General features: G+C 32.7%; 1 protein-coding gene across 1 annotated transcript; it reads right to left on the bottom strand.

Moving 5' to 3' along the window:
- Positions 1–4,880: 4,880 nt before the first annotated feature.
- On the bottom strand, positions 4,881–11,475 carry LOC114393669 (glycine dehydrogenase (decarboxylating), mitochondrial). The gene is made up of 15 exons (XM_028355057.1): positions 10,019–11,475; positions 9,126–9,371; positions 8,968–9,045; positions 8,783–8,883; positions 8,508–8,703; positions 8,251–8,376; positions 7,798–7,983; positions 7,567–7,680; positions 7,087–7,239; positions 6,701–6,889; positions 6,512–6,589; positions 6,301–6,426; positions 6,100–6,198; positions 5,818–5,935; positions 4,881–5,301 (listed from the first exon to the last, which is right to left on the bottom strand). The coding sequence occupies exons 1-15, from the start codon at positions 11,282–11,284 to the stop codon at positions 5,207–5,209; spliced, it is 3,171 nt and encodes a 1,056-aa protein (XP_028210858.1). The 5' UTR covers positions 11,285–11,475; the 3' UTR covers positions 4,881–5,206.
- Positions 11,476–13,286: the final 1,811 nt, after the last annotated feature.

Here is a 13,286-nt window from a genome sequence, read left to right as displayed (position 1 = left end):
ATAATAAATCTTTGAAAAAGATGTGAAATTTTAGGAAGATTTAAAATAGTCTATGGTATGAAAGAAATAAAATAGAAATAGGAGTTGCAAGATTTAAAAATAATGAAATAATTTTCAATAACTAATAGTTATTTTGTAGTTTTCTTATAAAAAAAAAGGGTGTCTAAATTTTATCATGTCAAGAACTGGAGAAGTTTTACAAACACATTCTATTGCACATGCAATGAACAATTCTTGTCTTCATATATAGAACTCTTGGGATACATGAAACAAAGTAGGAGCTTGTACAAGAACCTTTATATATTTATTATGTTATGATCAAATAAATTATCATATATCCTGAATTGGAAGTTGAATCCTTAACATTTTCTTGTCTCCATTTCCTATCATGCATCTAACATTGTGATGGAAATTAACCTCATTAACTGAGCACAATATGGGATTTGCTAACGAGAGAATTTCCTTCGGATGTAACATCTATTTCAGTGTTTAAGCCAGGAACTTTTGGCTTTGACAATAATTTATCATAATTCAACATTAAAATTTAAAAACACTGAAGACATATCTTCTGGTCATTGTTGCACGTGCATAATAATGCTACTTGTATGCATCGCATGATTTCAGAGAACATGCATTGTTTCCTAATACTTCAACAAACAGTTCAGCTTCCTATTTGTGTTTGCCTCAACTTGATCTCCCAAAAATGATCGAGCCAAGCCAAAGTATGATACTTTGGGATCCATATTTGCGTCTAGTGAAATATTGCTAGTTTTTAGATCTCTCAATAATCCTTAGCCTAGACTCTTGATGAAGATACAAAAGTCCTCTAGCTAGCAATGCCACTAGTTATGTTACGTTGAAACGCTTACGCCAATCTATAGAACCTTCCTTTTGGTTTCATCTAGTCAAATACATACATTTAACATGGCAGTTGCAGTCTTCTTAATTTCCTAAACTATAAATAGAAAGATTATAATAGATGTTTAGAATGAATCATAAAGGCTCGAACCAAAAGCAAAGTAGTCCAAGTGATGGTTGGCCATGTACTCATAAATAAACATTTTTTATCCTCCTTCAATGCAGCAACCAAGGAGCTTTACAAGATTATACGGTGCTGAAGTTTTGCAATCAACGCCACTTCATTTTTTGAACTCATCCAAGCCTGTCTAGATTACTTTGAAATCCTTTTCACAGCTAACTCTTTCCCTAGCTTCTATCAGTGTGTCCTAAAAAATAATCATCAACTATACCTAGAAACTTAAGAAATATTTCAAGAAAAATATAAGTTTTGGTTGGATATTAGTTTTTTATCAGACGGGTCAAATTCCCCAAACAAAATTGTTGTCGAAAATTTTTCGGTAACATTAGCTAAGACACAAATTAAAAGTTGATAAATCAATCTCTTCTTTTCTCAATATATTTCTTCTTTTCTCAATATATTTTTGTAAGGCTTGTTGTAACTTTTTTCTTGTAGTTAATTGGACAAAGTGTAAACTAACCTCCGGTTATTTGAGAAAATGGTTAGTATCAGATAAATAACATTGTTTCCGTCTTTTAAACTCCCAAAAAAATTAATGGCTGATTTATAACTGATGAAATGAATTTGTTTTAAGAAATTATAGTGCAATGAGAAGAGTATGTCATTATGCCACAACAACAAAATGTAACAATACCTTTTTGATAAAATGAGATAAATGTGCATGCTTTTTAATTAAACACATTATTATGTGAGAAGAAATTGTACAAATATTAAGTGGGAGAGGACAATTACTGACATTGGTCTAAGAGAACGAAAAATGGTAGAAATAAATTTATTTACATAAAGCAAAGATCCTAAGTGGAAGCAGTTTCTAACATTAATAAAGGAAGCGTGTAGTTATTAAAGGGTAAAGTGATCTTAAAAAAATAAATATCAAAATGTATTCCGTTTATATATATAGTTAGATATATGTGCTTTTTTATATAGCTTCATATCAACCCATTGGGAAGGATTAAATTGAAGAAAGGAGTATATTCCTCTAAAATCAAATTAAGATGAAGGCCATCTCTTCATTTATGCTTCTTCTACTTGTTTTTTACATTGGAAATGGTAAGTTTTGTTTTTCATTTGCTCAAGCTAGTCACTATTTTAAGCATAACAATTTTTAAAAATTCATTTTGGCTTTTAAATATGTTTTTTATTTTTCAATTCATGATATATTATTGAATTTTGTGTACTTGTGTGTGACACAGGAAATGAAGGACCGATGAAAGTAATAGAAGCAAAAATTTGTGACGTAAAATTATATGATTATTGTGAAGAAAGTTGTTTCACCGATACATGTGTCCAGAAATATGGAATACAGCAATTCTTTTGTGCAATGAATTGAATCAGTGCATGTGTCGTTACCGATGTTAACTATTTGATCTTTTCTAATATAATCCTTATGAATGTTAGTTTATGTTTTTTTTTCCTTAAATAAATGTTATTACATGTAATAGTATGCAGTTGGGGACTCAAAATAAAACTACCCTTTTATTATTATATCAATTTGTTTAAATTTTCATTATTCCTTTTGAGATTGTGATTATTCATTCCATGTATAATTTCAATTTAATATGTCCAAAATATGGTGTTAAAAATGAATTTATAATAAAAAATTATACATTCATAAAAAAGAATGATATTTTTCCATTTATATTATTTTAAAAATAGATTTTAATGATATTTGTATAACTTTCTGTTCTTTAGTTTTCTAATAACGTGAGAAAGACAAAAATAGAAGAGGCGGAATTTTAACTTTCCAACTATTTAAACAATATAAATTACTTTAAAAATAATTCATTCATTATTATTCCCTTTCTTTTTCTTCTAATAATCATCGTTATAGTATAATCTGATTTGACCCAAATTAGTGGAAAAAATCAAGGAAGTTGTACATAAATTTACATACCACACATGATATATTTTAAAAAATTGAAGTTAGATCATACCCAAATTAATCCATCAAGTTTATTTTTTTTATCTCCTGATATTTAATAGTTTTTTTAGGGATACATAATAAATTTTTAAAGTTTGAAACAATGAATAAATAATGTTTTGGGGTACATTCATCTCTCAAATATTGTTATAATTGTAGAATGAAAGAATTAGGGGACAAAGGTCTTTTTAGTTTTAAAGGAGTCGCATAGTCTTGAGAAAGAAATTTATACAAAATATTGTCTTGTGAAAAATTAAAAAATGTTTATAAAATATATTATAAATAACTATATTTAATAACATTTACATAATATTTATTATGTTTCTAATTACTGACATTTAATTAAATTGAGTCTCTTAATTACAAATTATCATTAAGTGCTAATTAAGTACAATTTAAAATCATCAATAACTGATTATAATTTTTTTAAGCAGTCACTGATTATAAATTACAACTTATTTACGTTTTATTAAATTAAAATTTAAATTAATGACTTCTTTATGACAAGATTGTCTGAATTGATTTTTTTATTAAAATATTTTATACAAACTTTATCTTCATTCTCTTTAATATAGGCATTCGAAATTCAAAAGGACAATTATAGCTATAAATCACATGAAAAGACTGAATACTCTAATATTTATTTTAAGATGCACTTACCTATCATATGAATTTTCAAGGTATACTTTAATTTATATATTTATATTTTAATTTAAATGTTTGGGGGTTTAGTTTGAAAATAATTGAAAATAGATTCCCCCGGTCAAATAACAAAATAGACCGCATAAAAAACATAACAAATTATGTGGTAAAAAAATTAAATAAAAAAATATAATATAATAATAATGTTAAATAAAAACAGACATTTTAAATTCTTCCAACTATCCAGTTGTTATAATATTAAAAACTGTTTTATATAATTTATTTATAGAAGGTAAAAAAGAAACATTCCAAAATCCATGATCTGCTTATACTGAAAACTTTAGATGTATTAATCTAGATTTGTTCATTTTTTCATGTCAGCATTTATTAGTTGACCAAATCAGGGAAAATAGAAGTTCTGATATCAGTTTTCTTTATCAATTGTAAACGGGTCCAAATTCATCTTTGCAAGCAAAATTGCTCATGAAAAGTTTTGAGTGACGTTAGTTAAGACTGACTTGAAAGTTGATAAATCAATGTTTTCCTTCCTCAATATATTTAAAAGGCTTGCTGCAATTTTTTTCTTAAAAATAAATAACTATAAACCAACATCAGGTAACTTGAGAGAATGTTTAATAACCCATAAATAACATTGTTTCATTCTTTTAAAATCTTTGCCCAGGAGAATGTTGCAGAAAAAAATTAATGACTGTTTTTTAAACTGATGAAATGAATTTGTTTTAAGAAATTAAAGTGTATAGCAAGTGGTGAAAATGAGAAGAGTATGTCATTATGCCACTTAACCAAAAAGACAAATTGATATATTATTGTTCTTTATATATATATATATATATATATATATATATATATATATATATAATATAGAGAAATAGAAAATAAAAAAAACTAAGCTCCTTTGACATGGCAGAAATATAAATGTCCACTCATCCTTTCTGGTTAAACATTATTATGTGAGAAGAAACTATACAAATATTAAGTGAAAGAGGACAATTATTCGATAGTGGTCTAAGAAAATGAAAAAAGGTGAAAATATATTGATTTACACGAAAAAAAAAATCCATACGTATGAGCAGTTTCTAACATAAATTCAAAGTGTATATTTACTAAAGGATAAAGTGATCTTAAAATAAAACCAGATATCAAGATGTATTCCCTTTATATATATATATATATATATATAGTTAGACGAGGTACAAATACAATAACAGAACCGTCATTTAGTATACCAAACTTGTAGAATTTTAACGAAAGTCAGAGTTATGGCAAATGCATTCTTTATTAAAAGAAACTAATGCTGAATGTTTTTCTTTTTTTCTTTTTATACAATTCGTTTACATGAATCAAATTCATTTTTTCACATTATTGTGACAGATAGGCCTAAAATACATTCCTAAAATAAAATAGCAGCAGCAATTATACGAATTACTTTTTTTTGTTTCCTGTGGTTGGATGAAACTTAAGAGCAGTGGATTATCATCATTATCACATATGATGAAGCAATATTCAAGAGGTGCAAGAACTGTATGAATAGGAATAAGAGTTTATGTACAACGGGAAATGAAAATAGTTGTCATTTGAACACACTATGCTGTGGCAGCAGCTTGTTCTTCAACAGCCTGTGATGCTGGCAGAAGGGTGCAAATCAGGTTGCGGTCACCGTACACATTATCAACACGTCCTGATACACATGTTACATTTATTAATTAGTCTATGCATTTCTTTCTCAAACAAATTTATGAAGCCACTAGCCCACTACATACAACATAGCACCTCTTCAATAGACTATAGAAAATGTTAGTAACACACTCTATTGGCTGAAATTCATAGGTTCCATTAAATCTGAGTCTTATTCCTCATTGGGTCAGTTCTATTCCCAAATTAGTGGGAATCATGATTTTCAGCCAATAAAAGAGTGTTAGAAAGAGAGTATAAGAGAATATGTTGCTAGCATTCCTCCTAATCTATATCAAACAAGAGATAATGGAGTAGGTTCCTTGCGTGAAGGATGTCATAAGAAAAAGAAATTATTGTATTTGTATTGTCTAAAAGATCATATAATCCTGGCAAATCTCCATGAGACATGTAACCACATTTTTTAAATTGTTGTTGTGTCTCGTGAACATTGGTTGGGACTACATAGTAATAATTTCTTGAAATGAGAAACATATAGTAATGTAAACAACTACATGATTACCTGTGGTAGGCCAGAACTTTGAAGCACGGAGCCAAGGAGCTGGGAAGGCTGCATATTCCCTGGAGTATGGTTTTGTCCATGCATCAGCCATGAGCAGTGATGGTGGATGAGGGGCGCTCTGTAGAACATTATAGATAATCAATAAAAAGTTCACGAACTTGGTTGAAATTGTGAATGAAATATGCAGCCAATGTTGTGTACTACTAGACAATCAAACTAAAACAAGTATTTCTCTTCTTAGTAACATCATACAAATGAAGAACAGTGTTTTTTTGTTTTTACCTTAAGTACATTGTTGTTAATGTCAGCATTTCCTTTCTCAATCTCAGCAATTTCTTGTCTAATGGAAATAAGAGCATCACAGAACCTGTCTAGTTCAGCCTGCAATGATGTTTAGTTGAATTAAAGAATAAATTAGTTCACAAAAAATTTACAAAGAAAAAGGGGCATCATAAGGACAATAATTTTCCAGTAAGGTAATACCTTGCTTTCACTCTCAGTTGGCTCAATCATGAGTGTGCCAGGCACAGGCCATGACATTGTTGGTGCATGAAAACCGTAGTCCATGAGGCGCTTTGCAACATCTTCAGGCTCAATTCCAGCAGTATTCTACAATGGGAATAGCTTACAAGTAATCAGAACATGAACAATTCTAATTAATTGAAGAACAACTGCAATCATGGAATGGACTTACCTTAAAGCCTCTCAGGTCAATGATGAATTCATGAGCAACTGTTCCATTGACTCCACGGAAAAGAACGGGATAATAATTCTGTAGGAGTCAAAGTTAAACCAAGGATCATATACAGAATCACAGTATTATGATACTAACTAGGAAAAAAAGGTTGAAAGAAATGCATGTAATCTATAAAATGAGACAAACCTCCAATCGTTTTGCCATGTAGTTTGCATTCAAAATGGCTATCTTTGATGCATCGGTGAGTCCTTTAGAACCCATCATGGCTATGTAAGTGTAAGAGATTGGCAATATGAGTGCTGAGCCCCATGGTGCGGCAGCGATGGTACCAAGTGGTTGAGGTTTGTCAGGGGCAGGAATTCCACCAGTTGCTATCTTTAATATGATAACAGATAAAAAAAATAATACAAAGACAATGGTGTTATTAAAAAGCAAGAACTAAGTCACACAAATGTTTTGTCTTCACAAGAATTTCAGTTCTTGTGAAAGCAATGCACTATCTATTGAATATAATTGAAAACATGTATGCATATTATACATAATGTCATCCTTAACAATACAGAGAGGCTTACCACAGGGTGTGATGGTAAAAATGGTGCCAAGTGTTTCTTTACACCTATAGGACCCATGCCAGGGCCACCTCCTCCATGAGGGATGCAAAATGTCTTGTGGAGATTGAGATGGCATACATCTGCTCCTATCCAACCTGGGCTTGTGAGTCCCACCTGTAAACATGAACCAATGATAATTGAACATTTGAACATACATCTTTTGAAAATTAGGCACAAATTGATAATTTTGGACCAACATGACATGAAGAATGTGGCAATAAAACAAACAGTAGTCAATAGTTTTGTAAGACATGACTGAAATTTTGGATCAATTCACAATTTGAAGATTAAAAAATAGAGAGAAATTAGTTCCATAAACTATATATGTCTTTGGTAATACAATATCATCCTGAACTACTATGTACCCGGAGAACTATACGAGACAGACACTTGGCCCAACACTAAACGCATGAATGTAAACATATGTATAGAAAAACAAACCTGAGCATTCATGTTGGCACCATCCATATATACTTGGCCTCCATTATCATGAATAATCTTGCAAATTTCGTCAATACCTTCCTCATAAACACCGTGAGTTGAAGGATATGTTACCTGCAATTTAAATTAAAACCAAACTAATGTAAAAAAATGCCTAGGTTTGACAATACCCTCAATTATCTGGTATAGAGTAAATAATATGAGTAAGATTCTATAGGAAGCAAGTTGTACCATAAGTGCAGATAAGTTGTCCTTATGTGTTTCGGCAGCCTTTCTCAATTCTTCTATATTAATGTTACCCTTGGCGTCAGTTCCAACAGAGACAATTTTCATTCCACACATAGCAGCACTAGCAGGATTTGTACCATGTGCTGAGACAGGTATAATGCAAACATTGCGGTGGTGGTCTCCCCTTGCCTACAGTTTCCAATGGCCAAAAGAAGTAAGAAGCATCACAGGAATTTAATCAGAGATAGTAATGTAGGAAAATCATCGCATCTCTTTTAGATATGTAGCAATAGAAAATGGCACAACTAAGGCTATTGTACAATAGGCTGAAATGAAAATACAAAGTCACATTCAATAATCACACAAAAACTTTTATATCCTAAGAGTAAATCAGAAGAACCATAAATTTCCTAATAAATTATCAATTTATCATAAAGATCCAAGTATGATCCATACCAAATGATATGCACGAATAACCATAAGTCCGGCATATTCTCCAGCAGCACCAGCATTTGGTTGCAAGGAGAAGGAGTCAAACCCAGTGATGGTGCACAACAGTTCACCCAAATTATTGAACATTTCCTGATACCAGATTTGATTGTTTAGACAAAGAAAACACGACTTCTATCCCATATTTTCAGGCACGCAACAGTATATATATGTGAATTTCTTTGAGTCATAATTGTTGTAAGATTATTTAAACATAGAATTACCTGATAACCTTGAGCCTGGTCAACTGGTGCAAAAGGGTGAATATCAGTAAAGCTGGGCCATGTCACAGGCATCATTTCAGTTGTTGCATTCAGCTTCATTGTACAAGATCCAAGTGGAATCATACTGTGGCATAGTGAGAGATCTTTTGATTGTAGCTTATACAAGTACCTAAGCAACTCATGCTCAGTTTGGTACCTATGAAGAGACAAATAAAATTGATGTAAGTTTCCATAACATAATCACATGAATTCAAAGTTTGTGAAAAGGGACATACATGTTAAAGATAGAGTGTGTCAGATAAGGGCTCTTCCTAACTAATCCAGAAGGAATCGCACTCTGAACTTCTGGTGCAAGAGATGCAGCAGTGAAGGGGACCTGTATATAGATTAACATCAAAATCATGAGTAATGACATAATCGATAATTGTGAAATGGATATATAATATGTAATCATACTTACCGGCTTTCCACCAGCAAAAACTTTGAAAAGATTATCAACATCCTCTAATGTGGTTGTTTCATCAAAAGCAACAGTGATCTGAAAAGCAACCAAGCTCCATCATCCAAAGACAAGCAAATACAATTAACTGATTTGGTGCAACAAAAAGCAACACTCACAGTGTTTCCATCTACAACTCGCAAATTTATTCCACTCTTGAGAGCAGCATCAGCAATTGCATGTGCATTAGAAGTCTTAACCTTCACAGTGTCAAAGAAGGGAAGGTCCTGAACTTCCACAGTTCCAAGTTTCTTTAATCCAAGAGCAAATGCCCCAGCAAGACCATGAACACGGTGTGCAATGTTCTTCAGGCCTTCGGGTCCATGATACACAGCATACATGGCAGCCATGTTTGCAAGCAGTGCCTAAACAAAACCAACCAGTATCAAAAATATCATCAACCAAGTCAAACAAAATAAAAAATAAAAAAAAGAAGCTCCAGGAACACACTAACACAAGGCTTCATGCTAATCCATCCTTAACAGAAAGTTCCAAAACAAAAAATATCATTTGAAACATGAATACATAGTTGAAAAAATTAGAGTTTAATTTTGATACAAAGTATAAAAATTTGATATACTATCAGTCGGTGAAAAATCACCTTGAATATGACTTTCAAAGCAATTATTACAAAAGTTAGCAATCTTACGATACATAGCAATCCATAATTAGACGACAACGAATAAAACCTTTCTACTGTCAGTGCATTCTAATTCTAATTACTGCAAAACACAACAATCTTACCATACGTGAAAATCCATGCTTAGATAACAGTGTAAAAAACCTTTATTCTGGCAGTGCATTCTAATTAATACTGTAAAAGTCATCAATCTTACCATACATGACAATCCAAGATTAGATGAAAGTGTAAAAAAACCTTTGCATATTATCAGTACAATCTAACTAAAATCAAAATATTGGATATTTAAGTTCTTAATAGCTTTTGCAATTTTGCACGCCAAAGCCAATGACTAAAAATGATTGAACTACCAAAAAATCAAAAGTAGTTTACCTGAGCAGTGCAAATGTTGCTGGTAGCCTTGTCCCTCCTGATATGCTGCTCCCTAGTTTGCATTGCCATCCTCAAAGCGGTCTTTCCGGAAGAATCGACACTGACCCCGATGATTCTCCCAGGCATCATCCTCTTGTACTCTTGTGAAGTGGCCAAGAAAGCTGCATGAGGCCCTCCATACCCCATTGGCACCCCGAACCTCTGAGCCGAGCCAACAACAATATCTGCCCCAAACTCCCCAGGAGGCTTCAACACAGTCAGTGCCAACAAATCACTTGCCATAACAACCTTCACCTCATGAGCATGAGCCTTCTTCACAAACTCTCCATAGTCCAAAACCTCTCCCTCAGTGCCAGGGTACTGCACAAGCACACCACAAACATCCCCAGACTTGTAATCAATGTCCTTAAGATCTGCTGTCACAACCTTGAGATCAAAACCATCAGCTCTTGTCTTGCAAATATCAATTGTCTGAGGGTGGCAGTTACTTGCAATAATGAAGGTCTTCTTCTTCCCTTTCTGAATATTATTACACATAGACATTGCTTCAGCAGCAGCAGTACCCTCATCAAGCAATGAAGCATTCGACATAGGCAAGCCGGTGAGGTCGGTGATCATGGTTTGGTAATTCAGCAATGACTCAAGCCTCCCCTGAGATATCTCAGCCTGGTAAGGTGTGTACTGAGTGTACCAAGCAGGGTTCTCCATTATGTTCCTCAGGATCACTGGTGGAACATGAGTGTTATAGTACCCCATGCCAATGTAGGACTTAAAAACCTTGTTCTTTGAGGCCAAGTCCTTCATGTGCTCTATCATCTGGCTCTCTGTAAGCCCTGCATCGAATTTCCCGAATGTCATTTCCTTCAAGCGGATCGATTTAGGCACCGTGGCGTCCACGAGGGAGTCGAGGCTCTCGAATCCAATCGACTCTGCCATCTTGCTCTGTTCCTCGGGTGTGGCAGAGTTGTGGCGCCGGGGGAAAGTGTCACTCGGTTGAAGCGCTTCAACCGAGATGGATCGGGCGGAACCAGCACCAGCAACAACGCTGCGTGATATGTTCATGTTTCTTCCCAGAAGGGTCTCTGTTTTGGATCCCCTGCTTCGAAGAACAGGGGAGGAAACAGAGGACATGCACCTGGAGGAAGAGTAGAGCAGTATGGGGGTGGTGGAAGAGTGCAGCACGGATTCATTCTTCTGATGCTGCTTTGCCTCTGAAACCAGACGCCTCAGAATGGCGCGGTTTGCAAGCCTGCGAGCACGTTCCATCAGTGCTGCTGCTACTGCAGAGAGGGAAGAAAAAATACTGAAAAACAGAGAGAACAGAGGAATTAGTGTTTGGTGTGGAATTTGAGGTCTTTGAACTCTGGGAAGTGTTTTTTTTTCTTCTTTTTCTTCTTCTTGTTATGACTTCATTGGAGTGTGTGAGTGAGGATGGGGTGTAAAGTGTGGCTGACGGTATTATAGTCCTTTGAAGGCTATATTATTATATAAAATATGAACTATGTTTTATATATATATAGTGGTGATAAATTATATAATATAATTAAAGTGATGTTATATAATAAAAAGTCTAACTCAATTAATTAAATATAATATAAATTATTGTAAATTTTCTTATATTTGTTTTGGATTCCTATAGATAAAAAAAAATTATTTAGAGAAGTCAGTCGCTTAAATAAATTAGTATACCTCGATTAATTAGTCTCAATTAAGAGAAACTTTCATCACTCAAAAGTAATATTATAATTTGAAAGCTTTGATTTTGTGGAAATGAATGGGTGAATTTTTTGTGGGAGGGATAAAGTATGGTTTTGAGATCTGGTGGGAAATAGTAGGTGGTTGGTGACTGAGTGTCCACCTGTGAAGGAAAGGACAGATTCAAGGTTATCATTGTCTCACAAGAAAACACCACAAAGTGTGGAAGGGAAAAATGAATGGAAGGCGTTGAAGCTGTGGAGATTAAGTTTCAATGGAAGGCATTTAAGGGTGTCATATTTTGGGGAAGGAAAAAATGTTTTATTTTTTTTTATTTTTTTTTTTTATTTTTAAGGTTTGAAAATTGTAAGATTCTGATGAGTTGTTTGTGGCAGATCCTCTTTCACAGAATCACAGCAGGCTTATCCTTTGTGTCTCACAGGACAAATAAGCAAAAGGGTATTTTGGGGTATGAAACTTTTGAGCAAGGGCAATGTGTTTGTGACTTTGCGTGACTCAGATGCTAGTGAATTGTGTCATTAGTGTGAAATGAGATCACACCTAAGATGCTTAAAGGAACCATCACAATCTGAACGTCAGATTTTTTTTATTCAGGGAGGCTCTTCCTTTAATTCGTGGGACTCTCCATTTTGGGTATGACACTAAAAAAAAATGGTAAATGGGGTAGTTGAGGCAATATTTAAGGATCTAGTTCTAGTATGTCTGACTGATAAATGCAGTGTGGATTCATTAGTACGATGAATCTAAGGTTGTGTAATGAAACAAGCCTTGTGCAGTTTTGGGGTAAATGTAGAAAGTCTTGCCAATTAAAATGATTGTATTGTAATGCAAAACTTATCCTACCAAGTTTTGTTTAGTAAGTTTTTGCATTCTGAAATGATTTTTGGATTAACATGTAATGAGTGTAAAATATATATCAATTTTATTAATGATTAATTTGTGTTAAAAAATTTGACAAGTTATTTTTAATGATTAATTTATCCATCAAACTTGAATATGAAATTTAAATTTAATGTCATTTTAACGAATGCAATATTAGTATTAGTAGTGTGATTGTAATGTAATGCAGAGTATTAAAAAATTAATTAGAATATACTGAAAATATAAAAATATTTTATATTTATTCAATCACATATTATTATATATGTGCCAAAAAAAATCACAGTATTAATTTTTATAATAATTATTTTTAAAATTATAGTCATGTTAATTTGTTGATTGATAATGTGAATTTGTTATAGCATAAATTTAATATAGACTAAGTATTATGTTAGCAAGTTTTAATTACCAAACACCTGAATCAACTAACATAGTAGTTATTTCAGCTTAATCAGTTTTATCATTGTGATTAATATCTAGGCCAGTATTTTAGTCAATTGCAGGGGACCCCAATCTAATGTTGATTGGGAGGTGTTTTTCTTTTTGGCTGGAGCAACTTATTAGATTTAAAGATTCTCAACTGGTAACTTTCATCAAAGGTGGGTAGGTGAGGGAAAAGAGATACACACTTTATCAGCACGTACATTATTGTTCTTAATTAAAGCAAAAACAA

The sequence above is a fragment of the Glycine soja genome, chromosome 17 (genome assembly GCF_004193775.1).
Source record: "Glycine soja cultivar W05 chromosome 17, ASM419377v2, whole genome shotgun sequence".
NCBI classification, from domain to species: Eukaryota; Viridiplantae; Streptophyta; class Magnoliopsida; order Fabales; family Fabaceae; genus Glycine; species Glycine soja.
This window is presented reverse-complemented; position numbering and strand designations above follow the sequence as displayed.